Below are 26,275 nucleotides of genomic sequence, written 5' to 3' on the forward strand. Positions count from 1 at the left end.
AGCAGTTAAATATTCTGTCTGTTAACTGGTATAATTAAACAGATCATAGAATAAATTAACTGTATGCATCCAAATTCGTCAAACGTAAAATAAATATTGGCAAAAATAAATACAGTATACACTGAAATAACAATAAATCTTGTCTTTTCACAAGTTTTTGTCGCCGACGTCAAGTAAAATTGTAAATCACTGTTTCATATTTGTTTGTTATAAGATATTGATGAATGTTTGTTGATGTTTACATTCATTTGAGATTTACCAAGAATTCAAGATTACCAAGTTGTTTGAGTATTAACTGTCAAAACCGTTTTCTCTGATGTCTTTTTAACCAGCATATCATTGTTTTACTTACTGTGAGTTCACTGTTTAACAGAAGTAATCCTACTGTACATCTCATGTTCAGTAATAAAACTTAATTGTTCTAATGCAGTTTAGATGTAAATCTTGTCCAATAGACTCCTCGTAGCTTCTGACCTATTTCGTAGGTTAGTTCTAATTTTCTATCACACGCTGTACTTATGTAAATATAATGTTGAATGTCGATAGGTATCTATTAACATCTGCCATTTGACTAGGTGTAAGATTGGTTTTGACTTCATCATTGCTCAATTTTTTTCTTACTGGCTCATTATTTTTAAGATCTTTGTGAGAATAGTTTCTAGTTTGATGTAAGCTAAGTGAGGATAAATGCTTGAAATAGAACTATGTTGATATTTTAGTATTCAGTCCTTTGGTTGGAAAGGTATTGAAATTTCTAATCACCTGATATTTTTTAGAAATACCTTCAATAAAACATAACCCTGTAAAAAGTGTGTAAGAATTTATAGTATTTTTTCAGTACGTATCAATCTCTCGGAAGTTTGAGTGTATAAAGAGACAAAATTTAATTTTAAAAAGTTATTTTTGGCTGTAATGAAATTATTCACGTTTTTTTACAGTCAAAAACCAGACGACAATGAAATTCCAACACTCAGCCCATATTATCCAGTAGTATAAATTATCATGCTGTAACTATTATTTACTGTCAATAGTCCTGATTTAGTCTTAAGAACGTATTTGTATAATTTCGACACGTTTCTTATATTCCTCACATTTGAGCGAAAGATTGTATATTTATTATTTAGTGATTCTTTGAATTTTTCTTGTTAAACTTCTTGTAGGTATTTTTAACAATGTATGTTCTATGTAAAGTTTTCCTATACCAAAGGGATCAGTTCCACACATCTATTGTTACCATTTTATTGTACAATTGTTTTTAAGACTGCACCAGTTTCCTTTGGTTGATCTAGTCAATACTGATTGTAAAATTATTTAGACTAAGCAATGTATAGGATGAGGATATGTGCAATTATAACTAGTTTTACATTTAGGATATAAAAACGTTTATAGAAGAGGTGGTAACTGAACTTTTGAGTGGAGTTTTTGTGTTTCACATACACAATGTTAAGTCACAGAAATGGGAATTACAGTTTATCGCTATCAACTTTCATATCCAACACTATATATAGCGTTCTCCCTCTACTTGGTATTGTCAAAGCAATAATATGTTTTAAAGTATGGGATAGGAATTGTGAGCAAAAATTTAATAAGTTGGGGGATGTTGAACACAAAAAGAATGTTAAAAGTCAAACTTCAAACAGCCAATCAGCTAGAGTATGAGTTAAATGATGTTTATTGTTTGATTTAACTTATTTGATCATGTGGGACAGTTATATTCCAAAATCAGAGAAAATTTGAGAACTGGTTTCTCCTTAGTATTATCATTAGATAAGTAAATTTAATTTAAAAACATTGAATATGCAAGGCTAGTTTTATTTTACTATGGTCGCCATTTCAATGAACAGTATTAATAGATCAATGTTATGATTAGATAAAAAAACAATTTTGCTTTAGTACCAGTACCTAAAAACTTTATTGGTTTAACAGTTTAATTCGTCTTATTTTTTTATAATTTAAAATCTGCATCATTATAAAACGTTTATAATTAGGAAAAATTATATCAAATAAATACCAACTAAAATTATAAGGTTTTGTTTGGTGAAAATTGAAAGCAATATACAGACAAATCCTTGTTCACTAATTTTTAAACAATCTATTAAAATTTCAAATCATTGTTGGATCCCACTTCCTTTTATTGTAAGAATTTGATGTGTTTATTGTTACTAGCTCATCCATTCCACATTGGAAATGTTGTTACTGCCCTTCATGTCCGTCATTTCTAAGTCAAGTTCCGATTCATAGTTGTATTTTATCAGCAACCTACGCTGAAAATAAATCTCATCTATGGTTACTGTTGCTTCCTTCATTTTTACTGCCTGCAAAGAGTCAAACTTACTATATGTATAAATGGTATCAATTAGGATGGCATGAGTGGATGGTAGTTAACAATTAAATAAAAACTAGTGTACCTGTTGCTCAAATTCGAGCAATTGCGAAGCATTACATCCGACTGAAAGATTATGGAAATACTCACGATCTACACAACAGTTAGATATAATCAAAATCTTTTGTAAATATCTTATCTTTTTTCAAAAAGCTGATCTTGTTTTTTTTAGTGTTTTTAGTGTAAAAAAAAACATTATTTCTATTCCTTCTACTTGGTTGTGTTCTATGACTTTTTCTATGTTTCCATTGTTTGCAAATTGGTTATTTCAATGATTGCTCAAGAAATGTAGCACAGTGTTAATTCAGTTTTATTTTTAGCCTATATCAAATTGTCCAGGATTTCTCGCTCTTTTCCATTGTAATAATTACACCAACCCAAGTTTCGTCTACAAATGCAATATGCCAAAGAATATAACCTACGTAAAATCTCCAAGAAGTGGTAAAAAAGGCAGAAACCAACCCATACAATAGATATAAGTTAACTCCATAAGAAATCATTTTAAAAGTTACTGTGATATTAGGATTTTCCACTGATTTGGTAATAGAACATTATATTGCAAAACATGACACGATGCAGAAGAAAATCAATTTTAAAATTTGAAAAATCCATTGCAAATACTGTACTTCATTTTGACAAATTCAATAAATCACAATTTAAATATTAACAGCTGTTGCATTAAAAAGTAGTTTAGAATTATGCATATGGTCGTAATGTAAACCTATCTGAAGAGGCAACTGTAAAGGCTTCTGGGGCAGAGTCCCAAGGGAATTTACCTCTTTCCTCTTTTGATGGCTCATCTACAGACCAAGACCTTTCTTTAGAGACCCCTACCAAGTTTCTACGCCCAGCCGTTCTCTCAAATTAGCTGTGACAAAAACCCCGTTTTCCTCCATAAGAATAACATGGGATGGGAATTTAAAGGCCACGGGGGCAGAGCCCCAAGGGAATTCACCATGTTTCTCTTTTGATGGCTCATCTACAGACCAAGACCTTTCTTTAGACACCTCTACCGAGTTTCTACGCCCAGCCGTTCTCTCAAAATAGCTGTGACAAAGAAAAACAGGTTCATATTAATATATAGATATTCCCCCACCACTCTTTACCTAATCTGTAAAAAGTGTCTTGAACCCCAACACAACATTTTCAATATGAAGTATACACTTAATCGAAATGAGGTTAACAATATAAATTTTAAATTTAATCAGGAAAAAAATCAACTTATTCAGTTTATCGTTTTTATTACAGTATACAATAATATACAGATTCCATTCTATACAAAAATGTTACCTCATTGTTAATAAATATAAATTACACTTCATATAAAAACCTAAAACAACTAATAATTAATGTACATTCGTAGTACAAATATGACAACATAAAAGTATTCGTATAAAGAGGTTCAAGCAGGGTCCCTTGTCAAACTTTGAAATAAAATTCATTTTATCCTTTTTAATTCATTTTATTTTCTTTATTTCAACTTATCCTCTTTATTTCAACTACTACTCTTTATTTAAACTCATCCTCTTTATTTCAATTTATCCTATTTATTCGTAAAAGCAATTTACCAAGTTCTGAAAGAGGTTTAGGGCATCTCTGAAGAAGAGAGTATGACTGTCTATCTTTGCCACTAAGTATAGGATGAGCTAGGCCTACTTTAGGCCAAGGTTAAATATTAATCAAGAGTTGCTCCACTGTAGAGGAGATACGTGCAGCTGTGTGCGAGGCCTTGGTAGAGTTAACAACATGTAGACTGATATGGTCCTCCCTGCGACATCACTACAGTCAGGAAAAGTTATTGTATAGATGTATACTGTATAGATAGGTCATTAAGACACAAAATAATATATTTCGTTCTGAGGGGGGCTTTTTCAAGTGAAGACAGTTCATAAATTAGTTGCTGTGGCTATTGTGAACAGTCATGCAAGCAACTGAAAAAGTAATACAACAGCAACAGCAAAATATACTAGAGTCTAAAACAGTTTATCTAAACAAGGTCGGATGGTAAGAAAATAATAAAAAATCATTGCCAAAATTGTTTTGTAGCCGAGTTTGGAAATACGATTAGGTACCAAAAAAACACTTTCGCTCCGTGGGATGAACAAATATTTTCATCATACTGTGGAAATAGGCCTATCCCTTCTAATCGTTACTCAATTAGATCAAATAATTTGAGGTTAAACAAAGTGGTAATCAATGTTTACACTCTGTTGTTTACAAACATAACTTAAAATATTGTGTAATTAGCAGCGTTTTCAAACAAATTTTGAGGTTACTAGCGAACTGAAAAATTTACCATACAGTATGTTTTTTCTGTTCCCATTTGAAGTTACAGTCTAACCTTGATATAACGAACCTCGATACAACGAATTCCTTGATATAAAGATTTTTTTTTTAATCCCCTAGAACTCTCCATAAGACACTATGTATATTTTACCCCTATATAACGAACAAACCATAACAACGACCTTGATTTAACGAATTTTTCGTGATTTCGGCTAGACACCTCAATATAGCGAATTTATCATTGTCAGAACCTCTACATTGCGAATTTAACCTCTGCATAACGAATTGTCTATGTCTTTCCCTCGATATAACAAATCCCCCACCCCATTATTGTTTTTGAAAAATCTGTTTCTTTATCAAATGAAATGGAAAGGTGACGTCATCGCTTGCGCTAACATTCGTCTGCTCCGTTTTACACATCTCTGTCTGCTGTCGCTGCGCGCGCTATTTTGCAACTGAGAACTTTTTTCATTCACTGAGGACTGATGACGACGTAATGTTTAGTAAGCTGTGATTGGGCAATAAGTAACTATGGTGAATTGTACAATTTTTGGATAAAGAGAAACCTAAGAAAGAATATAAAAACAAAACCAAAGGAAAAGAATAGCAACATCGTTATTTTAAAATTCCTTTTTCGAGTGTTTTATTATCTTTAAGTTGGCTATGATTATACACTTTTATAATGACTTATCTAATAATTTATTGTTTTCAATACGATTTGTGTCAACTAGCAACACCAATGCTATAGTTAATGATTATTATTGACATTCCTCTGTTGTGATAAAATCAGTACTGTACTGTAAGTAGCCTACCGGTCTATCACGATCAGTGGTTTACAAAACTTTCTATAACTGTTTTGTTTTGTTCTTTACATGGTTTATGACTACGCAATACAGTGTTTGGCTAGGTTTTAGGAGGGTTAGAACAAACTGTGATTTTAAACTTACAGTTTTTAACCTGTACCAAGGTCAATGCCATTTTCATGATTGCACAATATTCAAGATCCCTCCCCTTTTTTATGCTGGATAATTTAGGTTCTTCTGTACAATGTAAACACTGTACTGTAAAGTATTGTAGCGTATGCTACTTTAATTGTGTTTTAATTATGTCCAATCCCGAGCTATATTGACCGACGCTGGTTCTGAACCTCGACTTAGCGAAATTCCTGCAAACATAACCTCTATATAACGAACCTCGTTTTAACGAAATCCTTGATATAACGAATATTCAGTTCGGTCCCTTCAGATTCGTTATACTGAGGTTGGACTGTACCAGAAAACGATGATTTTGCTGACGATTTGGAGAACTAAAAACTTGTGTTCCGGACAGTATTATGAAAATGTATTTTCTTTCCAGAAATTTTAGATGAAAATTTTTTTGATTTAGGATTTTAGAGATAACATCGAGTAAGACGGTATGTTTACACAACTAACTTACCCAAGAAAAGACTTCGGCAGCACACAAAAAAGTTCACCACGCAATTAATTTAATATTCCGCAACAATAACAGAGCTTATTCAAATGAAATTGTTGTAGAAAGACAGTTCACAACTGTCAAATATTTGGTTACTGCCATTCTACTAAACTTCTTCCTAAAGAAACCTTTGGAGGTCCGAAGTATCAAATTGTGACCATTTTGTGTGCTGTCAATTATTGGAACTCTTTTCTTGGTTAACTTACTTGTGTTCAGTCCCTTCAGTTACTTACTTAATGTATTCCTAATCCAACTGTTCCTTCCTTCAAACACTAGAGCTATATAAAGATCAAGGTACACACCTATGTAGCGACAGATTGCATTTCCTGCTTGTTGTCAGCCCCTACTTGCTGCTTGGCCCCCGCTTGTGGCTGTTTGTTGTCAGGCGGGGGGACTATGGGGATTGCTAACTTGACCCTGCGGGGCGGGTTGGAGCGAGGCACCACGGACTGACTCTGTGGGCTGCAAACAACATTATAACGTAAATACTAGCTGGAATTTATATTCTGTATTGCAAGCCCAACATGACTTTGTGAAATAACACAATTCTTTAATCAAATGATGATTCAGTGGTAAAAACTGAATTTATAAATTTGGGATTTAATAGTATATTTCATCACTACGACCAGTCACTCTTTTGGACAAGGTTTCAGTGACTGAGGTGAAGATTGAATTGAAGGGTCCAAGGGCGTACCCAGGATCAAAACTAGGGGGGAGGGGCAAGAGCATACTTGAAACAGGGGCGGCACAGCGGGGGGCCTGGAGGGTATGGAATACCCCTCAGCACGGAGGGGGGTCCGGGAAAATTTTAAAAACAATATGCTGAAATTAGCGTATTTTTATGCTATTTTGAGACATTACCCAAAGTTGATAGTTTATAACATTGCAAGAAATTGGTCTGTTTATTACTAATGTAGGATTTTTTTTATTTTACTGAAGGAAAAACTCAGAAAATTTATAACATGTGTCAAAAAATCTGTCTATCTAAACTTATCTTTTCTCGTACTAATAACATTTTTCTTGGATCTCAATTTTGTATACTTTATCCTGGCTTCTAGGGGCAGCTGCCCCCCCCCCTGTCCCTCTCTGGGTACGCCCATGAAAGGGTCTAAGAAGAATGGGAGCAGGCCCAGGAAGGCAGAGGATCCAAGGGCCCCTAGGAGTTTCAATGCCACAGGAGTACGTAAGTATTAAGTTGCATACCAGTATATTTACAGTTAAGTAATACCTGTAGTATGTGATGCCACCTTGATACATTTCAGCGCCACATGGATCTTCAAACTGGCCAGGCAGTTGCTGAAATAATACATTTATGTTAGTTTATTTTCTACCTAGAATATAATAAACTTTGAAAAATGTCAGATGGGTAAATAATGTACCATTTCATGCATTTTGTTGTTTCTTAATATAACTAGAACAAACTTATGCATGATTTTTCCACAAACAAAACTGCTTAGAAAATGGCCTAAGGAACCAGGTTAAAATAAATAGGCAGATATTATGCAGGTGAAATAAAGATATCTTCTACACTCAACACTACTTGATGTACAAGAGTTGCTTGTAAGTAAGGGTCTCCTTAGAGCTCCCAACACGGCCAAGAGATCTAGTTGAAACCCAAGACCGGTACCGTGTTCTTTATTCCATCCACTACAACAGTTCTAGCCAGTTTCTACTGCTAAATTAAGCTCGTCAGCAGAAAAAGAGAAAATTATGTGTAGGAAAATGCTTGACGAATGTGTACGAAATGCTTGACACTCTTGGCAAGCATGAATCATGTTCCAATAGATTAGATTTTTCTGGTCAAGGGCATCATACCTTATTGAAGTACCGGTACATTGCCAGTTGCTGGACTTAAATAAGGTAATGTGTTTCTGTTTAGTAGACACAAAACATGTGCATTAAGGGTGGAGGAAGTTTTGAGGTTGTCGTAAATATCTGGTGCCACATTAGTTGCTGCCTAATTTGTATGCACAATTTGAACTGCAAGAGCATTTTCATGATTATAACAGCAGACACAGAGATATTTTAGTTACCTTTTCAAAGACTAATTTTAACCACAATACTAAGGGGAGAAATTGTACGATAAGCTTCCCAATAATTTGAAATAGCAAAAATCAATCAGAAAATCTTGTTATCAAAACATCCTATTATAACGTACCTGATATGTTTCTGGAGGAATTTGTTTAACAAATGCTATTAGTATACCTTTTGTTTATTTTTGTACTAAAGAAGTTTAAGTTTTTTTTTTTATACACAGAACCCTTGTTAACATTCACCATAGCTTCTCGGAGTTAACAATATTAAACTGAAACTGAAACCACTATTTGTTGTAACCAGACTGCCTGTAAGTGTGAACAATTATTGAGAATACACCATACCATCACAGTTAGTAAGTAAAAAGCATGCTCTTCAGTAGGATAAATTATGTACAGCGGAATTTGGGTGTAGGCGAATGAGGTGTATCTTAAAATTTGTTTTTATAGTGCAATTTTGTTTTTGTATATTACTCGTACATAGCATACCATACCTATTCATATAAAAATGAAAGACCACAACTGTAAAAATTGTATATTTTACACTATGAAAACATAATATTTACAAAACTTAGTAAAGAAATTAAAACATCTTATAATGACAACAAAAACAAAGCTCTAATTTAATTGTTTTAAGATAAAAGGCACTGTGTTCAATGATAACTCTTCATAGTAGTATATTCCTGTAGAAGTTTTGCACACTTGTGATTAAGCTGCACCCCTGCAAATGTAAAATTGTAAAAGTTAAATAATAAAAGCAGAGATAGGTTTATAAAAAACAGAGTAAAAATGGAGTAGTAATTAAGTAATGTTTTAATGGATGTAAGGATGTAACTCATGACAAAGCACCACTTTGTACATCTTGTAAAACTCCGTACGTTATGTATCAATTTCAACTTACCGGAGGTTGCATCGCAATGGGAGGGAAGGCTGGCGGAGGCAAGTAGTTCAGCATTGGCGGGGGTGGGTATGGCGGAGCTGCAGGTGTGGCGGGGGGAGGTCCCGGAGGGAGAAACGCCATCATTGGGACTTGTTGTCCCGTCACGTCATTGTACACTGGAGTCGGCACGTAACCTGAAACCAAACAACACATTACAATACGACTTCCACCGTGAATCGGATATTGAACTGGACATCCCCATCTTTAGCATAGGTAACATTTTCATTTTATTATACAGTGGAACCACGATAGCAAGACCCTCGATAACAAAGATGCTTGATAACAAATGTCATTTTCAAATCCCCAATTAATTTATTTTACTTCTAATCCACGTGGTTCTGAAAACCGCTATAAGGAGTCAATCTTCATCAAGTTTGTTTTGATAATCCCCATTAGAGATTTGTTAAAATTGGATTGGTCAAAAAGTTGGTTGATTCAACAGATATAAATTATTTACATCAGCCCACGCTCGTCAGTGACTCGATTCAACTACGTTCAGTTTCATTCTAAAACTGCACACTGGCTTTAACATGGGAATGGAATGTCTAGTGGTAACATATTCAAGGGTTGCAGTCTCATTTTATCTGATTTGGATGAAAGGGTTAACCAACGATTGGTAACACTGTCAAGAGTTTGAACACACAATCTCTCAGTTGTAGTGTACAGTCGATGTGGTACTCACTAGCGGGGGGAGGCTGCGTGTAGTATGGGATGTTGTGAGGCGGACTGTAAGTAGGAGGCGGTGTAGTCTCAGGCAGACTACGCTGTCGTTGGGTGGAGTAGCGTTTAGAACGATTACCACCGTCCCTCCTCTCACTGCCTGGAGACACACAATCGTACAATGAATAATTTATATGCTATGCTTTAATCATTCACTGTGTCCAAATGAACAAAAATATACATTTAGTTTAGTAACACGCTGTAATATTTAGAATATAGGAGATTAGAAGCTGAGATATTCTCTAGAGCATACACTAGTAACCAACACATTAAAACAATGAGCTCCTAATTAGAAAATTTGGTTAATTTTAATATTTAAAAATTTGAAATTGGAATAGGTGTAAACTTTAATCAGAATTTTATTATTTCATTAATCTATTCTAAATACAGTAGAACTCCAATTATCCGAACTCCAATTAACCGAATCTCCAATTATCCGAATCGCTTATTACAACAATTTTAAAAACGTAAAGCTACAGTAATAAGTTTTGCAAAATATCAAAGAATTGTTATTAAACACATTTAGCCAATTTTGGACTTTGATGGAACACTATTGACTTAATAACATGTATGTATAGAACACTTGTACTATGAGCATTGTAAACTGTAAAAATGTTCTGATTTAAATTATTATTAATTAAAAGTTTACTTAGTACCGAAAATTTGGATTTTTCTTTCAAATTCCTGGAATTCCGGTAAAACTCTGATTATCCGAATTTTTGATTATCCGAATGGGGTCTGGTCCCTATTGATTCGGATAATCGGAGTTCTACTGTATAGGATGGCTTGGTTGAGCTTCAAGGCAATAACTCGCTGAAGTTCTGCTTCACCATTATTTTACCCAATCCTCAAGCGGAAAACTGTAAGACAACATTCATTAATAGTGCTCTGTACAGTCATATTTATCTTTTTTCTCTTTTTTTTAAGAGGTTGGTGGCCTCTTTCAACCTTGCTTTTGCCCGTCCACATTAACTTTTTGGGTTAAATAGTTATTCTAACAAGAATACCATGATGAAATCTAAAATTCTCCTGTTGGCCTATGTTCTGCCAAACATATATCAACATGTCATACATTTCATGACCAATGACTGAATATAAAACTTCTAATCAAAACTTTGAATTTAAAAAATCAATTCAAATAAAAAAAATTAACTCAACCAATATTTTGAAAGCTGAATGGTTACTGGATTGTTTGAGTAACCTTTTTAAGTAATGCGGGCCGTTTATGCGTATAGCTCCGTAGTTCTTGTAAGTGCGCTGAAACGAGGCTCCTCGCTGCTTACATTTGTGAACAGAATGACACCATTTGCAGATCTGTAGCGAAGCGTACACGTCAGCCAGAGAGCTGCAAATATTGTATTCTGTTCACAAATGATGCCAGATGCCAGTAAGCAGTGAAAAGCCTCGTTGCAACGTACATGCCAACTTAGGAGGCTATACGCAAAAATGTCCCTTACTTAAAACACAACTTTTGCAAGTCTTTTTCGCCCTTGATTTTGAAGAGGAAATTTAAACACTTAAAAATTAACAAACCAAGCTTTCATGACATAAATGTAAATTACTTACGTGGTATGATGGTTTCCTCGACTATGTTTGTACTATTGCTGTTATGGTTGTTATTGACGTATATTTGGCTGAAGTCCTGTACCAACATTTCAGCAGCATGCTTCAAACTGTCATCGACTGTCAATCACACAGATATTTCTATGTTAGTGTTTGTTCATCAGAGCATTTCCAATGCAAAGATCACAACTGGCACAGCAATTCAAACACAATTTAAAATAATTCCTAACATAAACATAAATCAATGTGATGGCAAAACTACATTGTTTCTCCTAATTGTTTGTTTGTTGTTTCTAATTGTTTCTAACTAATTGTTCCTCCCAATATTGTTAGGATGAAAACAGTTACAAAAACAAAGATTAGGCCTATGTGTGATAAAGACATAGGGTTCTGCGGGTTAAAATTTTATTGGTTCGGGTCGGATCGGGCCGACAATTTTGGTCCTCGGGTTTCGGGCCAAAAATTATTAATTACCCAATTTTTTTTACTCCTGTGTTTATAATATTACTTGAAAATAAACTATGAAAAAAGATTGTATTTATGTATATTATTTCATGTTCATAACTTATTTACAGCTTAGGAGTTGCCTCAACTGCTAGAAAGAAAATATTTTTTTTATCAAGCCATTCTTTCCCATTTTCATAACTGTTGAAATATCTAAATAGCTATATTACAACAAGTTTGTAATGTAACTTAATATACAAGGACCATAAACAAATCAATCAACCTTATCACAAGAATAGGGCCTGTGGACTGGCTTCAAGACTGCAAGCAAGAAGAAAATAAAAATTCTATGTTTCCACCATGCAATATGAATCATTCATTCCCTGCCTCCTAACCTCCTAAGTCTAAAAACCTCACACTGCGTCACGACTTTTGTCAGTAGACGACTGGCTCTGGCTAGTGACAGTACGGCAATTGCTCTGTTGTGTCTTTGTTCTTAAACGTGAGCAAACTTAACATTTAATTCTAATTTTAACGTTTTAATATATATATGAGTGTTTCTTTGAAAATAACTTATTATAACTTTGAAAATAATTTTTTTTTCCCAACCCGATCTTGGCCCGAACAAATCTCTGACCCAGCCCGGTCTCTCGGGCCTTCCGCTGGACCGACCCGACCCGAAAAAATCGGGGACCCGCAGACCCTTATAAAGACACCAGAATAATATAAGTAAGCTCCAAGTAGTCATGATACAGATTGTTTTATTATTGTTTATTACTTGTGCATTAACAATAAAATGGATTTTGTTTCTCATAATTGTCATTTGCAAGGATTTTTCAAATTTATTTTTTACTAGCCTACTCAACATTTTTAAAGCAAGTTAAAAAGTTTTTTGTTGAATTGTAAAAAAAGTTCCATTCCGAATAAAAAATACAATCCCGTCCATCTTTAGTTTGTAAAATCAAAACAAAAAATTGCAAAAAGCAAAAAGAAGCAAACTTAAACAATTACTGCAAACTGTGGATTTTTGCAAACACTTACTTTGATTGTTGAGTGGTTCTTTGTTAAATGCGGGAGGAAGAGGTCCACGACCTCGAGACGCTGTAAACTCCATGGTTGGTCTTTGCTTGCCAGTGCCTCTGAATCCCCTTCCTCTCCCGACCACTCTCTCCCCAGGAGTGCCAATAACACCGGGGACCTTCTCAGCGACTCTGCGTATACAAACATTTACAATCAATCAAAATCTATGATAATCACAGAAAAGAAGTGTTAGACCTGGTTTTGAGAAAATGTAATCTTGCTTAAGGACTTAGCTTTTACCAATACATATGAGTCAATGTTCTTTATAGAATAATAAGGATATTGATTTTCACAAACCATTTTTTATACAGGACTAGAAATATAAATACAGTACAGAATCAACTGATCTTCAGTTATATGATCTACAACTTACACTGGCTGAGGTGGGATGTTATTAGAGGGCGGTGAGTCTTTGACTACCCTCCCTCTCTCCATCCCTCTGTCCCTCCTCATTCTCTCCCCCTTGGATCTGTCTCTTGGTCTGTCTCTGTCCCCACCTTGGCCTGGGGACTGCCGAGGAGCAGGGGATTTAGACTTGGACTTCACCCTGGGAGAATCGTTTCTTGGTTGATCCTAGGGACAAACATGTTTTTTTTTATATTCATTAAGCTGGTAAGAGATATTAAGTGAATAAATTTACAGCTAATGTACATATCAAAAGCAAAATGACCAAACAATTCCACACAGCTTATGAATGATTCATATTTCAGAATGACACAGGCTAGAATGCTTCAGTCCCTCCCCTAACCAACCCCGCATCAACCAACGATTGTATACAACCTTTGCCCTGACTAAATAGAGAATGGTTTATCCCACTTAAGTCTCAAATCATTGGTTTACTGACCTTTTCAAAAAATCTTGAGACAGCTCTTATACTTGTGGTATCAAAATGGAGTCTTGTCCCTGCAGGTCTAGTATTGCTCAGAGCCATAGGGGAAATTCACACGGGAAAAGATCACTGCTTCCACTTACATTTTAGAGCATGATTGTACTGCCGTGTAAATGATTTTTGTTCATTATATGTATACATTAACATTATTAATTATGTTTTCTAACAAAATACAAAATGCCAACTTAGGAAATTGACAGGAAAGCAGGCTTACCTTTAAATAAGTCCATAGAGACACATAAAATACAGCACAAAAGTAGAAATTTCACCGACCACTTTTTCAACCACTCTGTGTCTATATGGACTTATTTAAAGGTAAGCCTGCTTCCCTGTCAATTTCCTTAACAATTCCTGGCAAATGTCCTATCTTTTTTTCCAATTTAGTCAAAAATGCACTAATGGTCCAAAACTCTCATGTTACCATTTCATGTCGACCTTTTGGTAGTAAGCATCTTTAATCAATAGCCCAATAAAATTTGGCATCAGAATCAAGAATCAACCCCTTTTTTGACCGAACCAGCACCTTCGGATTTGAAAGCTACCCAATTACAAATAACCAAATACAATTAACTGTTATGTTGGTGTAGTTGATAGTTTTCCTCCCTAGAAAGCATGACTGGTCAGTGCGTTTTAGCTTACCATTTCAGGAGGATCGGAGGGAGTGTGTTGCGGCTTGTCCCTATTACGCCCACGACTGCCGAGGTCGGGAAACTCTTCCTTGTTATTGTGGAATACCCTGCGTTGAGGAGCTGCCCGTGTGTACGCCTCCTCGTCCTCCCAGTTTCGCGTGTATTTGTTGGGTCCTCGTCTGTGAACAGAACACATCAATATAAAAACATTACTTTGCACAAGTCAATTTTCGTTTGAACATATGTTATTTCCAACATATTAAACGAATTACAAATTTTCCCAGCTTTATGATACCTACCAAAATTACTTACACACTGGTACCAAAGAATGATTATTCTTTTATAAGAGTGTATTAATTAATGTTAAGGTTTACAAAATTTAAAAAAAAATAGTTTGATCAGCGAGGCCAAGAAAACCCTGTAATTAATAATGAAAAGAGAGAGAAAGAGGCGGATAGGTGTGGTAAAATTCTACGTAAAAAGCCAACACAATGCATGGGTTTTGAGTTAGACAAATAATACACTGATTACATTACAAGTTTAGACATGTAGTTAAAATCGGGTGTAACTTAATTAGACATTATGATATGTGTCTCACAAAGTACACCTATGTGTTACGTAAATTATACAGTGAAATTGGATGCAAGTCTGTAGCATTTATATAATTTTTTTTTTGTTACACAAAGTATACCATAACATATATGTAATTACAAAACAAAAAACACCAAAAACTTGTCGGCTCAACTACTCTATTAGGAGTAAAAAAAAATGACATGACAATATTTTATCCTATAGCCCATTTCACAGGATTTACGTTTAGTTTAGCCACATACCCGTATCTCCGACGACGCCGAGCCTTAGGCGGTGCTTCCTCGTTTCTGATGTCGTATCCGTATGTGTCGATGAGCTCCTGTGTGGACTTTGGTTTTTGTTCGTCCTCGTTGTACAAGTCGTGACTCCATTTTTCAGCTTTCTCCGTCCACACCTTTCCGCCCGCCTTTTTAGGCCCTGCAGCTTCAGCCGCATTTTCAGCCGCTGCTGCATCTTTTGTGTTACTCTCAACTTCCTTGCCTTCCACTTCACTGATAAACGAGAAAAATAAGTAAGAAAAAGTTATCACTGATAGAGACAGGTCTTTAAACAAAACACAAGTTAACCCATTTTGAAATTAAAAATACTATTTTTAAATTGTGTTAATCAGTTGGGTGGATAGCTGCACTGGTCTTTTGCACAGCAGCTCAGATCAATTGCAAATTGGTTTTTCTTACCACTCTGATTCCCAGCAGCACAAGATAAAAACTTGTTTTTCTAAACACGATTTGTTTCAATTATCCAAAATAGTTCGGATCTGATACCATGGTGGCTAAACTGATACAGGGTGTCCACAAAAAATTTGTCATTAATTTCCATGACTTTCCATGACTATCCATGACCATTTACCATTGATTTCCATGACTCACGAACTTTAAACGCAAATTATAATATAACATACACACACAAATAATACTGCCTGGACATGTTATTTTGCAGAAAATACTGAAATATGTAATAACAGATAACAATGGAGTACAATAGGTACAACAATGAACTAAAACAAACAGAAAACTCATAAATTAATACAACTGTAATAAATTGAATTGTCGTACATTTGTGAAAAATCCTGAAAAATGCTACAACAGTCCGGGTTATGGCTGACTAGAGCATTGAATGGTCCCCTCAAATCCATCCATAATTGGACATTTCCATGATTTTCCATGACTTCTTGCCTATTTCCCTGACTTTCAATGACCAAAATTTTTTTCCATGACTTTCCATGACTATCCATGATCCTTGACTATCCAGAATGTGGACACCCTGTGATAGGCGGAGTTCGGTGGCCGGGAGAGACAGATTGATATTGAAAAAATCTGTGCTTTTTAAATTATTGCTGTGGACTGGGCTACCAAAAGTACAAATAGTTTAAGTTTTAAGCTATGGAATCCTTCACAAGAAATAGCAAAATCCTTACACAAGGTTAAGTAACAAAATAAAATTAATTATTCATATTTGTAGGCCTATTTTAGATTCCCCCCCTTTGATTAAAATCTTTGTGTACAATTTATTGTGTACGTTAAAATGGCAATTTTGTTGGTTTCAAACCCTTTGCGGTCGAATGGCGAGTATAGGTCGCCGCCCGCCATTTTGCTGACTGGTTAAAAATGGTTCCCCTTGAGGACAAAAAAAAAACAATTGTAAAATCAAAAAAATTAATTTTTTTGGTCGAATGGCGAGTATAGGTCACCGGACGCCATTTTCCTGACTGCTCGAATGGCAAACTAAACTCGCCGGAAAATGGTCGAAAATTCCACCTCAAAGAGCTAAAAATGAATTTTACTACGAGTCGCTGAGGTCCAGAGAAGTAGTATGAGATGGGCAGGACATATCATAAGAAAAGAAGACAACTCTTTACCAATGAAAGTACTGGAGAACAACCCAGGAGGAAGAAGACCCCTTGGTAGACCGAAGTTGAGATGGACCAAGTAGAAAAGGACATAAGAAATCTGGGAGGAAGGAGGATGCAAGATGCAGAGATGTATAGAGGCAGTCTGTTGAGGAGGCCAAGTACCAATTAGGGTAACAGTGGCCACAGCAGTAGGCCTAAGTAAGTACTATGAATTAACGTGAAAATTCCATATTTTTCTTGTCTGCTTACATAGACCTTTAACAAACTTATGATCACATCATAGTACATGCAAAAAATAGGTCCAATAAAATTGTTAATGTTTTTTCAAATTTATTTACAAAATGTTTTCATTTACTTACCTCCCATCAACCATAGTTCTGTCATCGTGCTCGTAAAAAGTCCCTTTTTTCGGAATGTACTGAGGGTTTCGTTTGTCTTCATCATCGTCTAGTTTTTTGTCTTTCCCAACAGAGTTTTCCTGGACAAAACATTAGTCATTAATCATTTTATTTTAATAAATTAAAAGGTAGCCTAATAAAAAGACAATTGAATGTTGATATATGAGGATTAATAATCAATTGCCTCGAATTTTACCAACACTTGTCTTGTATTGTAAGCAAACACTTTTTGCCCTGAGGTCTCTGATTCAATTCTCGCCCATCACAAAACATAATTTATTTGCTATGTGCTAGTGGCATGACTTGGTGGTTCGGATTCTACCGAGGTCCAAAATAAGGAATCACTTTTCAAGTATACAGTCCAGCCTTTATAATCCAAGAAATAATTTAATCTCTTGATAGTTCCCAACACATTTTGTTTCCGACAAGGTTGTGAGAGTATGAGGTGAATTTTATGTTTTATTTTTGGGTGTCTTGATAGCATAGTGGTGCGCGAGGGACGGGTGTCATTCCGAGAAAACACAGAACTTTTTAATGGGTTTGAACCGCCTTCCCTTTAAAACTTAAAGCGTTTGACCTGACTTTAAAAATCAAGCAATAGTCAAAGATATAACATAAGACATATAACATGGACATGTTGCAAGGGGCTGGGGAAATGTTTACTGTATAGTAGGCTACATAAGAAAAAAAACGGTGACTTTCTTCATGTGTGGTGTTCAATACAGTAGCAAAAAAACCCTTCTGCACTTTTTTAATGTGTAGGCCTAGGCATAGTACATTTTCTATCTCGTATAAGTTTTTGTAGGCCTAGTTTAAGTCTACATGCAGTACTGTGTGTAATTTTTTATACTAAAAAAAAACATTAGTATAGCTTTCATGCAATTAATTTTAAATTGTAAAAATGGTTAAATTATTATGTCTTCAAAAATAATATTTTTCTAATTACATATTAGCCTCTATTTTGGAATAATGGTTCAGGCCTAAAAACAAGATAAACCCTTAAGGGTAGAAAAAATATTTCTTTGGTGTTAGCTTTGACCAACTCAGTAGGATTGCATAGCCTCTTCATATACCAACCACACTACATTGTACAAAAAACAAGTTGAGGGAACCCCAAGAAACATTTACTGAATTTAAAGTGATAAAACCAGATTTTTAAACATCCAGAGAGGAGGAAAAGAATGCCTTAAGCCACAAGCAAACAAATTCCAAATGCCATCTTTGACCCATGAAACACAACTGTACTGGTTGACTGATAATCATTTATCTTGTAACAACAATGTGCAATCAACTGCAGATTCCACAGACATGACTAAACAAAGCAAATGGCATTCTATTCGTTTTGCACTGCACTATTGCCACCAAAAGATATTTGTATTCTGACCTAATCAACTTTGAATCTTAAGAATGTGCTAATCAAAATATAGGTAAAATTAAAATATAGGTGTGTTTTACCTATTTGTACAATTTGCAACATAATAAACATATAAGAAGCAAATGACTTTCTCTCCAGACATGATTTAATTAGAAGCAATACCAGTTGGCAACTCGTTAAGCAGATTTACATTGCTCCAAAGAAAGTAGTATGGGACTTTCACTAGAATTAACTCTCCATGGTTAACTAGCTTTACTTATGATATGAGAACTTTATAATAGTGTATGCTAATGAAAATGTCGAGTAGATAGGCCTATTTAATAATTAGTTTCATTAAATCAGCGATTCCATAAATGTGTTTAGTCTTTTTATATATTAATTTCAAAATACCGTACTGCTTATTATTATAAGATTGTTCATTGCAGACCTAAATACTCCCAGAAATGAACTGAAATGTAGCCTATATTAATTTAATTTAGGTTACAGCACTAACGCCTATGTAACTGTTATACAAATATAAAATGTTTCTTAAATTATGATTTTATGTACCGGTAGGTATCTAACGCATAAGGTTTGAAATTGTAATTTTGAAAGATTGTTCATAAATTGTGCAGTAGACTATGTGGCTATAGCTTTGAATAACTTAAGTTTTTTAACAGTACCTATCTGGTAGGCACGCAGAACCCATTGGTATATTATGAACCTCTAGGTTAATAACTTATTATACAGTTCGGCCCAAGTTTATGTGCGCGCGAGCAGATCTGGTTGGGTTTAGGCGAGGGGGTTAGCAGGGGTACTTTGTCTCTTGCTACTCACTCACCCATACCGGGGCACTGCCAATAACTGGTACCCGTATGTTTTAGTTCGGCTAGTAGCGACCCGTTCGCGGGCACAGAAGTGTTGGCCGAACTGTACAGGGCTGGATTTAGGCATAGGTGCTTGCCAAGACCCATGCCATTATCAAATAACAAAAATTATATCACCAGTAATGTTTTACTATATAGTAGATATCTCAGTGGTGTAATCAGAATGTTCCAGTGTGGGGATTCTCAAACCACGCTGACGATTTCAATCGATTGCATTATTCATGATTTTGCTGCGATCGCGGAAGACAATGATAGTATATTCACAACCGTGGGACACAAGCGTGAAAGAAGTTCACGATTTCGATGTGATGATACAAGACGATCACCTTTCCTCCGCCATCCATGACGGAAGATGCATACCTAATTAAATTGACTGCTATCATTGATTTTAGATGCTGCTTAAATTTGTTAAAACCTACGGAAATTATTGAGTTATGACAAACTTAGGTCACCCATAAATATATATAAGACTTTCGGTAAAAGCAGAGACAGAAAAATTTCCTTGCATTCCAGCCCCATACGTACATATTATTTCATAAAAGGCCGTCTAAATATTGATGTGTAACTGTAAACATAAGGTACTTGACTCACCTCTTGCCCATCTCCGTCCTCCCGTTCGTCTTCTAGGCCGATGCCATCACTAAGATCATCACTCAATGAACTCCTTCTTGAAAGGGAGCTCCTGGAGCTTCCCCCATTGTCTTCTTCTAAAGTTTCATATTCTGAGTCTTCACTAGTTGTATTCACCGGAGCCTAAACAAAGAAGCCATGAAACTACATGTGCTAGGCCTAATATGGGCTTAGGTCTAAGCTCTATGTAGGCTAAGTTATGGTAGGTAACTTAATGAGGACTATCAAGCAAAAATTGAATAGCCAACTGAATTATATTGTCAATTGTTGTCGTTGAATAGTTTTCTCAAAGGTATGATTTTTGTTAGGTTTAAGATTGGTTATTGATCAAAATTATGGTTTCATGTTCAATATCAATACGATGGAGTTAAGTTAGGATATCAAAGTTTAGCCATTAATTGGTAAAGTAAGTCGGAAAGTAATTGGAGGCAACCTGGGTACAGTTCCGCAGAGAACCTACAATAGATTAATTCCATTTGTTATGAATAATTTATTGAATTTTAACTTAATAGCGTCTAGACTACCCTACCTATTGATTTCCTGTTATGGCTTTTCAAGTAGAGTTTCACCCACAGTTCTTTTAGACAGTGTGCTGGGGCATTTAAATTAGGTTAAGTTAGTTATGAAACTTAAGATAAAAGTGAAAAACATTACTGTGTTGTTTGTACTGACCTATTCATATGAGTTAGCCTAATTAAGTTAACTTACTTATTAATAACATATTAAAATAACTTAACTTAAAATCGATATGATATCCGATATGATATTTTATCTTATCGAATATAGTTATTAGTTTGAAAGTTTACTTAAACTTCTAAACTAAGTTAAAAAGTTACTGTAGCCTGCTGCCTGTTTCATTAGATAATAATATAAGTTATTGTAGGTTATCTGCAAAACTGTACCATGCAACCTTTGATAATAACACAGAGAAGTAAGCTACAGACACAGAGGATAGTCTACAAGATTATGAGACAACCGTGTGCTTTAAGCTTTGGTATGTTGGATTGGAAAAACTTGTGTACCAAGCAAGGAAGAGCCCCAACGGCGATGGACACACCAACCTAACATTGTTGTACAGCAGTTAGGCTAAAGTACAGTTTCCAAAGTATGAGTGCTGTAGTAAGTCTAAGTGATAGAGATGGGGAAAGGAGAAATGACAAATATAAATTGCTTTAAGTAAACTTAGCGACCAGTGCTAGACCTCATTTGGGTAGAGTTCCACAGAGAACCTGTGATATATTATCGGATGAATAACGATAAATATTATCGATATTTATTTGGTTCTATATTAATATCGTATTGAATTTAATACCATAAGTTAACAAAACATTTTCAAACCTTTTTCTTTATATTATTCTTTGTTTTTCCTTAAACATTTAAGAATAAAAATGGAAGAAACCATGAATTAATTGTTGATTCCTAACTTATGTAAGTTTACTATAATATCAACAGTAGGGCCTAGGCTATTGAAAATTGAAAACAGTTTGTAAGTAGGGTACCAAATTTAAAGGTGGGTAAATACGTGTCACGATTAAATAAACACCAGAACATGACCCGTTTTCCATCCACAATAGCCTACTCCTAGGCCTATGTGTTGTCCATAGCTTGAGCTATGGGCCAAAGAACGTAGGCCTAGCTTTAATCACAGTGAAGTATATAAACATACTTACACGACATATTTATCAGTAGGCCTAATAGCACGCCAATTAATCAAGTAAAGTTAAACCGACCGAATTTACCAATATTTAACGCCCACGACGACACACACAATCCCAAACTGGTGTTTGTTGACAGACGACAGACGGAAACTAGACCGGCTCAATAAGTGATTTTGCGATGAGCTGTTGTCTAGTAGTAGGTACCGGTCAAAGTTTGTCGCTAGGGCGCGTAGGCCTCGACCGGACTGGAATAAGGGATTTTCTTCCAAGACGCGACATTCGTTCGTCGAATACCGAAGAGTTAACTACTACGTTGCTACGCACCATAAAGCTTTCTATAGACTTTTCATTAACTTAGGCCTACAAAATTCCTTTGGCTAATAAGTTAGCCCACATTGAACCCAAAGTCATTTCTTTCCTAATAAAGATAATTCCTAATTTATGTTTTATTTCTGTCTAATGAGGTAAGTCTTTATCTTTATCTTATAATAGGCCTATATGAATTATTGAATAAAGAGATTTGGTATGTTACAATATATAATTTATTAATGAAATACAAATATAAGATAAGTTATTGGTTGAATTAGCTACAGGGTAAGTTAACAATGGTAAATTTTCAAAATGGTGGGGTTTCCAAAGTGGATGATATTATTCTAGGCTTATTGGGTTGGTTTCTTCTAAAGTACTAATTAATATTTGAATATGAGCTCTTAATCTCAGGGAGGGGTGGTCGTGCCGGTTCGAATGATATATTAAGGCTTCTTTAAAATGTAGATAATTTAATTTAGTTATTATTCTGAAATACTAGGTTCGTGATGCTATTAATATAATAATGTTAATGTCCAAAGAAAGATTCCAAACTGTTTCACTGAATTTAATGAAATAAAATAGAATTTGAAGATTAAATTTTGAATAAAAGTTCAATTTGAAATATGTATATCTTGATGAGTTAAATTAATTGGGCCTATTAGGCTATGCTGATAAATTGTCCAATGAAGATTAAATTTGTCCTTAGTTAAATAAGATGGATGATGGTTACCAAATCTGGAGTGTCTGTCTTCTTATAAATTGGTACTCTTCAATGCACTTGTCCAATACTTTTGGATGATGAGAAATTTAAATTTTAGGTTTTACTTTGGGATTATGAATTTTAGTTTAAATTAACCACAATTTCCAATAGAATGATGTTCACACTGTGAAGAGTTGGCAGGATCTGGGGAGAGGCAATGGTAGAAGCTCAGGAAGTCCATGTCCATTGTTGAAGTGATGTACAGCTGGTTAATTTACATGAATGACCCTTGCCACAGTAATTTTGATTTTCTTTGGATAATTTTGAAAAGTAATACTATATTTAAGATGTTATTACTATATTGCAATTTTCTTACAATTGTATATTATTCTAAATAAATGATTATTGTTGGTTTTTGATGAGTACAGGATAGGTATGGAGAGAATTTGCATAAATATTATATTGTAACATAAAATAGGATGATGTTTCTGTGGGGTGATGGGATATTATATAACATTAAACAAAATTTGATAAAATAACACATTAACAAGGAGAAACATATTAAATAACTGATAATACATTATCAGGGGCATTAACAGACATTATGAGAGAAAATATACAAAATAATAGAGAAATTAATGTTAATGATGAATGAATGACATGTAATATTACAACGTCTTACGCTCTCGAGTGCTTACGATACTTCTACGATCTACACTCCGGTAATCGGAAAGTAAGATATATTAGATGATCTTACATTCATGTTTTGTTTACTTTTTTCCCTTAATCCAGATGCATTTACATTCCGAAAAATTTGATTTTAAATCACTTAAATTTCACCGTCTTGAGTCTAGACCCACCAGTTCCATCCTGACATTGACTACCTAGCTATGGCTATCGTTTGGTTTTATTTTAATGAATTAGGTTCAAAGTTACAATTTCTCCGTTCGCTCAACAAACAATTATTACTTTGTTAATTCATCGTTTTAACCCTTTGAGTGCCAACGTCCGGGGAACCGGACGTTTTTAAAACGAGCCAAAAGTGCCGACGTCCGGCCGACCGGACGTTTTTAGAATGAGCCAAAAGTGCCAACGTCCGGCTGACCGGACGTTTCGTAATGATCGAACAGTTGTCATAACAACCGAATGGATACTCGGATTCTTTTAACCCATATATTAACATTGAGTCGAAAGTTACTAGATGCGATACATCGATTTTCGTTGGTCGAAATATCGAAAATTATTTCCTGAGCGCTTCTAGAGCTCTGAGCCTTCGATTAAATTTGATAAATTGATCAGTCAAAACTATTAATAACTTTGTATCGACCCTAGGATTTTTCTCGGCTCCTTCTGAGCACTTTCTGGGCACTGGAAGAAATTTGAGTGTAGCTGGTTCTAGGGGCCTAAGTTAGCCTTACTTTGGTGAATAGGCCTAAGTTAGGCTACTAGTTTATTCCCCCCTTAGAATTTTGCGTCACAAATTTTTTGTTAACCTAAATAACTTATTGTTAGTTTTTGTTAGGGCCTAAAAAAACGTTAACAAATAAATAATAAATCAATTCATTGTTTAACCTGAGTACATTCGGAAAATAAATACCGGTAAACAATAATTTTTAATCGATGTAACTTATTGAATTTGATAAACATCGATAAACTTATTTATTGTTAGGGCCTAAACTTATTCATCCGATAATATTTCACAGACTCTCTGCGGAACTGTACTCCACAACTTAAGTGTACCATTAAGAATATCTTCTGTTTCTTACTTCTCTGTGTTAGTAAGTAGTCCTAGGCCCAACTAGGCTACACTAAATTAGTAGTAGGCCTAGTAATTTAAGTTAGGCCTTAGTAAGTTGAGACCTGAGTAGGCAAGGCTAACCTGGAACTTTTTTGTATTTGGTAAGTTATTATGAAACGAGTAATGTTCGGGATATCAAAAATAGGTAAGTTAACTGTTAAGCACTGTCATCAACAATTAGGCTACAGTATTTTGAAACTAAATACTTAACAAAAATCGAAAGGGCCTGTAAATTGTGTCGGTGTTGTCAAGCAAGTTCAATGCCTGGAACTAACTTAGCCTAGCCTATTGCCTATTTGGAAAATATATTACGTTAATGTGTTCAGGGTTCCTAATGTGGTTTGTTGAAAATGAATATCTTAGGCCTAATTGAATGTAAATTACAAGAAGGCTAACCTACACCCAAATCTGGCCTCATGTCAATAACATAACCTAAAAAAGCAACTAGGGCTAACAATGGAGAACAGAGTTGATATGATGAAAACCAGCTTGTTTCATCCAGTGGTTGAATCTACAATCAATCCTATAACAGATTTTATCGCCAACTTAGGTAAGTTACCCCTAAAGTAAGGAAATCTACAATCGTAATTGGGTCTATGTAGGACAGTGTTAGTAAGCCTAGTCGGAATGCTAGCCTGGAATAAGTGTAGGTCTACAACAATAACATTTATTTGATAAAAACTTTGCTTACCTTTTCCATTTTACTTTGACTCTTGTCGTTCGTATCTTCTTCAATGAGATCAGGTTTGTCGTCACTCTTTATAATTTTGCTGGAATCTGAGTTAAAATTGCCGTCAGGAACCGACATGATTAAAAATTGTTCCGAAGTTCCGACTTCCGAATCCGAATTCCAAAAGATTCTGGAAGAATTGGACTGGATTGGATTGGGGGGTTGGGTTTTGGGTGGTACTGGAACTGGGGAACTGCGTCTGACTCACTGGCTGGAATTTGATTGGGTCTCGGTTTTGCTCACTGTTTTACTTTCCATGGGTCTGGTTGGTATGAGAAAAAAGGAAAACTGCCAACATGACATACGAGTAGTAAAATTATTGTCATATTGATTTAGAAATAGCCCTCTTAAATAACAGAACTAAATATAATTTAATATTTTGGATCGGTAGTAGCTCAAACACTAGTATTTGTTTTACAAAAATCCATTTCTATAACATATCTTTAATCTTATCATACGCATGAGCCCAGATTTTTCAATAGAACGTGGGGGTATATTTAATCTATGGTTGCACTGACATCTTTTGGATTAAGTAGGCCTACATTAATTTATCTGCACAAGAAAATGTAGTATTTAGTTGACATAGAAATAAATAAATTAATCAATGATCATTACCGAGTAGGATTTTGAAATAACCAAGAAATTGCAATCCTGACTATTAACGGGTCGCTGTCAATGCGCAGTATATCTAGATCTAGTAGCTTTGACTATGATAGACTTCCTGCGTTGTTGATGTTCTTTTATATTTTTTTTTATCAAAATCGTCGTTCGATGCGTGGTCCACCGACAGATTGTAGTAATCTAAATTACTATTAACAGCCTAATTAATTGTAATTTGAGGTTACTCAGGCCTTGGATCCTTTGGTCCCGGTTGAATCACATCACCCTTCCCTTGAAATTGAAATCAAATGCCCGGGTAGATTACGGT

The 26,275-nt window shown here is 34.9% G+C and overlaps 1 protein-coding gene across 3 annotated transcripts; it reads right to left on the reverse strand.

Annotated features, from left to right (window-relative positions):
* Positions 1-3,620: 3,620 nt before the first annotated feature.
* On the reverse strand, positions 3,621-25,533 carry LOC128994532 (protein CASC3-like). 3 transcript variants are annotated; one of them, XM_054419145.1, is made up of 13 exons: positions 25,309-25,528; positions 20,114-20,275; positions 17,243-17,361; positions 15,274-15,522; positions 14,451-14,619; positions 13,296-13,495; positions 12,884-13,053; positions 11,402-11,518; positions 9,798-9,935; positions 9,077-9,249; positions 7,371-7,438; positions 6,445-6,604; positions 3,621-4,151 (listed from the first exon to the last, which is right to left on the reverse strand). In XM_054419145.1, exons 1-12 carry the CDS (start codon positions 25,423-25,425, stop codon positions 6,445-6,447), a joined length of 1,842 nt encoding a protein of 613 aa, XP_054275120.1. In that variant the 5' UTR covers positions 25,426-25,528; the 3' UTR covers positions 3,621-4,151. The 3 variants fall into 3 exon arrangements, with proteins under 3 accessions (XP_054275120.1, XP_054275121.1, XP_054275122.1); XM_054419146.1 differs by having other exon boundaries at positions 3,621-4,162; XM_054419147.1 differs by lacking the exons at positions 3,621-4,151; positions 6,445-6,604; positions 7,371-7,438 and adding an exon at positions 8,781-8,896 and having other exon boundaries at positions 25,309-25,533.
* Between the last annotated feature and the right edge of the window lie 742 nt (positions 25,534-26,275).

This window comes from Macrosteles quadrilineatus, unplaced genomic scaffold, assembly GCF_028750875.1.
Source record: "Macrosteles quadrilineatus isolate MER2022 unplaced genomic scaffold, UCM_ALF_1.0 Scaffold_5__1_contigs__length_97177068, whole genome shotgun sequence".
NCBI classification, from domain to species: Eukaryota; Metazoa; Arthropoda; class Insecta; order Hemiptera; family Cicadellidae; genus Macrosteles; species Macrosteles quadrilineatus.

Coding starts and splice junctions, on each gene's coding strand:
- LOC128994532 (XM_054419145.1), bottom strand. CDS start 25,425: ATGTCGGTTCCTGACGGCAATTTTAACTCAGATTCCAGCAAAATTATA. Junction 13,054..13,295: donor AACATCCCACCTCAGCCAGT/GTAAGTTGTAGA, acceptor TTGTATACGCAG/AGTCGCTGAGAAGGTCCCCG. Junction 11,519..12,883: donor AGAACCACTCAACAATCAAA/GTAAGTGTTTGC, acceptor TGTGATTGACAG/TCGATGACAGTTTGAAGCAT.